The 4,403-nt window shown below is 36.1% G+C and overlaps 1 protein-coding gene across 1 annotated transcript; it reads left to right on the plus strand.

The window, feature by feature from the left end:
* Positions 1 to 2,201: 2,201 nt before the first annotated feature.
* LOC121500225 (ubiquitin carboxyl-terminal hydrolase isozyme L3) lies at positions 2,202 to 3,073 on the plus strand. Its single transcript, XM_041771774.1, has one exon. The coding sequence runs from the start codon at positions 2,244 to 2,246 to the stop codon at positions 2,934 to 2,936; it is 693 nt and encodes a 230-aa protein (XP_041627708.1). The 5' UTR covers positions 2,202 to 2,243; the 3' UTR covers positions 2,937 to 3,073.
* Positions 3,074 to 4,403: the final 1,330 nt, after the last annotated feature.

Raw genomic sequence — 4,403 nt, forward strand, 5'->3', positions numbered from 1 at the left:
GTGGACAGGAGCCCACACACAGGAAGAACGCCATGTAAAGATGAAGGTAGAGATTGGGATGATGTGTGTACATGATAAGGCATGCCAAAGATCGCCAGCAAACCCCCAGAAACTAAGAGAGAGAGAACTGGACCAAACCCTACCTTATCTCTCTCAGAAAGAACCAATTCTGCCAACACCTTGATCTCAGACTTCTAGACTCCAGAAATAACTCTAAGACAAAAATTACTATAGTTTAAGCTGCCTGATTTGTGGCACCTTTTATGGTAGCCCTAGGAAACTGATATAATGCTTGTATTGGAGAAAGAATAATGGCTCAATATCAAAGATTGAAGCTTATACCTTAAGATATAAGAAAGACTAAAATCTTTTTTGGGGGAATACCTTTTTAAAAATATTTTTAAAAATCTAAAGCTCATCTAAAACCTAAAAAATCCTTTTTAAAAAATATTTCATTTAAAAAAATAAAGAAAAAAGATTTCATTTACTTATTTGACAAAGAGAGAAAGAGCACGAGCAGGGGTAGAGGGAGAAGCAGACTCCTCACTGAGCAGGGAGCCCAACGTGGAACTCAATCCCAGGGTCCTGGGATAATGACCTAAGCCAAAGGCAGATACTTAACTGATTGAGCCACTCAGGTGCCCCAAATGATTAAAATATTAAAAATTAAAGTAAGGAGAATGAAGGAAAGAAATGAGATAATCGTGAAAATTATTCAAATAAAAATGGATAAACAATTCAAAAAAAAAAAAGAAAATCTAGATTGATAAAACTCTAGCTACACTGATGAAGAACTAAAGAAAGAAACCCCAAAACACCAGTAGAGAGATATATCATGTCAAAAGATTACAATACTCAATATTGTTGCAATATTGTTGCAGTGTTAATTCTTTCTAGCAATTTTTGATGTGGAAAAAAAAGGCCTGGAGCAGCTAACACAATTTTTAAAAGATAAATTAAAAAAGGAGGTCATATAATTCAAAAGTTACTATATTGCTGCATTGATCATGACAACGTAGTATTGTCATAGGCATAAAAATAAACAAGTAGATCAATTTAACAGAATAAAAGATTTAATTAAAAAAAACAAAACAAAACCTAACACTCAGGTTAATCCATTTACTTTCAACAAGGTGTCAGTAATTAAATGGAGAAAGAAGTTATTTTATTTTTTTTAATTTTTTTTTTTTTTTTTTTTTTTTTATGATAGTCACAGAGAGAGAGAGAGAGAGAGAGAGGCAGAGACACAGGCAGAGGGAGAAGCAGGCTCCATGCACCGGGAGCCCGACGTGGGATTCGATCCCGGGTCTCCAGGATCGCGTCCTGGGCCAAAGGCAGGCGCCAAACCGCTGCGCCACCCAGGGATCCCAGAAAGAAGTTATTTTAAATAAATTGTGCTGGAAGACTGATTGGTTATCCATAAAGGAAAAAAAATGAACCTTAACTGATACCTTACACTATACACAAAAGAATTGATTTGAAATAAACCAAAGACCTAAATGTACAATCTTACATTTTAAAGCCTGCCTTTCGATGTAGCTTAGCTTCATGACTTTGGGCTGACATTGGGGTGGACAAAGAGCTCATGAATAGGACACAGAAACCATTAACAAAAAATAAGTTATCAAAATTAAAACATATTGCTCACATTGTTTAAAATATAAATATATAAACTTCAAACTGCGAAAATATGCAATAAATGTAACTTACAAAGAACTTCAATCAAGAATATATGAACAATGTCTACAACTAAATAATAAAAAAACCCCAAATATAAAAACGGGTATTTCACCGAGGTTTATATAGTAGTGATTAATAAGCCCATGTGTGTGTTCAACATTATTAGTTATCAGAAAAATGCAAATTAAAACCACAGTGTGATACTCTCATCTACTCAACTACAATGGTTAAAGCATAAAAAGACAACACCAAGTGATGACAAGCATGCAGTGTAGCTGAGACTCTCACATATTGCTGGTGGGAATATAAAAGGATACGTATTTGGAAATCAATCTAGAAGTTTCTCATAAATGTAGTCATCATTTATCCAAAATAAATTAAAACATAAATACACACAAAAAATCCTGGAGTGTGCTGCTTCACAACAACCTTATTTCAATTAATGAAAAGCCAAAAAGTAGCTCAAATGTCCATCAGGAGATCAGATAAGTAATTTCCGTATAATGGAAGCGGAAGCGGCGGCGGCGGCTGTCAGACCTGGACGGGGGCCGGGCGGGGTGGCCATGGAGGGTCAGCGCTGGCTGCCGCTGGAGGCCAATCCCGAGGTCACCAACCAGTTTCTCAAACAATTAGGTCTACATCCTAACTGGCAGTTTGTCGATGTATATGGAATGGATCCTGAACTCCTTAGCATGGTACCAAGACCAGTGTGTGCAGTGTTACTTCTCTTCCCTATTACAGAAAAGTATGAAGTATTCAGAACAGAGGAGGAGGAAAAAATAAAATCTCAGGGACAAGATGTTACATCATCAGTATATTTCATGAAGCAAACAATCAGCAATGCCTGTGGAACAATTGGACTGATCCATGCTATTGCCAACAATAAAGACAAGATGCACTTCGAATCTGGATCAACCTTGAAAAAATTCCTGGAGGAATCTGTGTCAATGAGCCCTGAAGAACGAGCCAGATACCTAGAGAACTATGACGCTATTCGAGTCACTCATGAGACCAGTGCCCATGAAGGTCAGACTGAGGCACCAAGTATAGATGAAAAAGTAGATCTTCATTTTATTGCATTAGTTCATGTAGATGGGCATCTCTATGAATTAGATGGACGGAAACCATTTCCAATTAACCATGGGGAAACTAGTGATGAAACTTTGTTAGAGGATGCCATAGAAGTTTGCAAGAAGTTTATGGAACGTGACCCTGATGAATTGAGGTTCAATGCAATTGCTCTATCTGCAGCATAGCTTGTCAGTAAATGGAAACACCAAATACTGTATTATTTGCAACAAAAATTACATTTCTGCTGCCATACACTAACTCAAAAATTTTGATATTTTCATTAACTTGACTGATTAAACTTTATGTGAATTAAAAAAAAAAATAGGACTCAGTGCCTTAGTGCTAAAGAGCAATGAACTAGTCACCAATGTGGATGAATCTCAAAAACATGACGCTGAGTGAAAGAAGCCTTATATAAAGCTTTTATATAAAATTCATATAAGAAGACTAAAGCAGAATAGTAAAAACTTGGTTCTGGTGGCAAAGATTTCAGAGCAATGTCCGTCATTAAAGGTGGGATTGACTGGAACAGGGCACAAGTGATTTTTCTGAAGTAATGGCGATCACCTATAGCTTAATATGTGATAACACATGCATGCGATTGTCAAAATTCATCAAGCTATGAACTTAAAATTTGTGCATTTCTTGTATGCAAATTATACCTCAAATTTTTCAAATTTTTAGAAAAGTTGAAAGACAAGCTTTTTTTTTTTTAATGTCATACTAACCCTGTGATACGGAGTTATATGCTCAGCACATTAGTCCAAATATATAATCAGTATATGAGCTACTCTGATCCAATTTTCCAGGTTTGGTTCAGTATACTGGTAGCCCAGAAAGACCCAGTAGGTCCTGTATGGCCCATTCTTTCCTAATATCAAAATCACATGAATAGTAGTAGAAAAAGTCAATCCAAATTAATCTAACTCTTCACACATTTATTAATGTTTTCTGTTCTCTCTCTCTCTCTATGTCTTTCTCTGTCTCAGGTTCAAGATTTCCTTTCCAGGAAACAGACTATTATACTGGGCAATAAAGAAATAAGTCCTACAAAATTTCTAAAGAAACACACCAGTTGTATTGAAACATAATTCATATGCTACAGAATTTGCATAAAGTACACAATTCAATGCTTTTTAATATATTCAGAGTTGTGCACCATCACCACAATAAATTTTAGAACACCTTTATCACCCTCATTTTCATCACCTTATTATCCTTTACATTTCTGTAAGTTGTATTTGTTTTAACATTTTGCCCTGTTAATTATTATGCCTCTTGTTGTTTTACACATACTCTCAATATCCTCTTTTATTTACAACATTAAGCAGATGAGTATATAGCCTATGCAAATAATTTCAGTATGTTAAGTATTTGTGGGTCGCATTCTAGTTTCTTCTGTTTTCCTCTGATTCTTTCAGGTCTCATGTCTGCATATCCACCAGCTTGTGATTAAACTGTCTCTGTGAGTGTCACAGCCAAGATTTGTACATGTCCTATTGTCCCCTCAGTGGTGTGTTTTGTTTTCCTTCCTCTAAGTGTACTGTGTCTCATGAGGATAATGCAGAGCTTCTGGGAAGCCCATATTTCTGCAGTCTGTAACCAGAAAGCCCACTGACAGTGGGCCCAGAGTGTCTCTTGTCATTCTGTTG

The sequence above is a fragment of the Vulpes lagopus genome, chromosome 10 (genome assembly GCF_018345385.1).
Source record: "Vulpes lagopus strain Blue_001 chromosome 10, ASM1834538v1, whole genome shotgun sequence".
Lineage (NCBI taxonomy): Eukaryota > Metazoa > Chordata > Mammalia > Carnivora > Canidae > Vulpes > Vulpes lagopus.

What these genes read in the sequence shown, in the direction of transcription:
- LOC121500225 (XM_041771774.1), top strand. Translation starts at nt 2,244, where the DNA reads ATGGAGGGTCAGCGCTGGCTGCCGCTGGAGGCCAATCCCGAGGTCACC.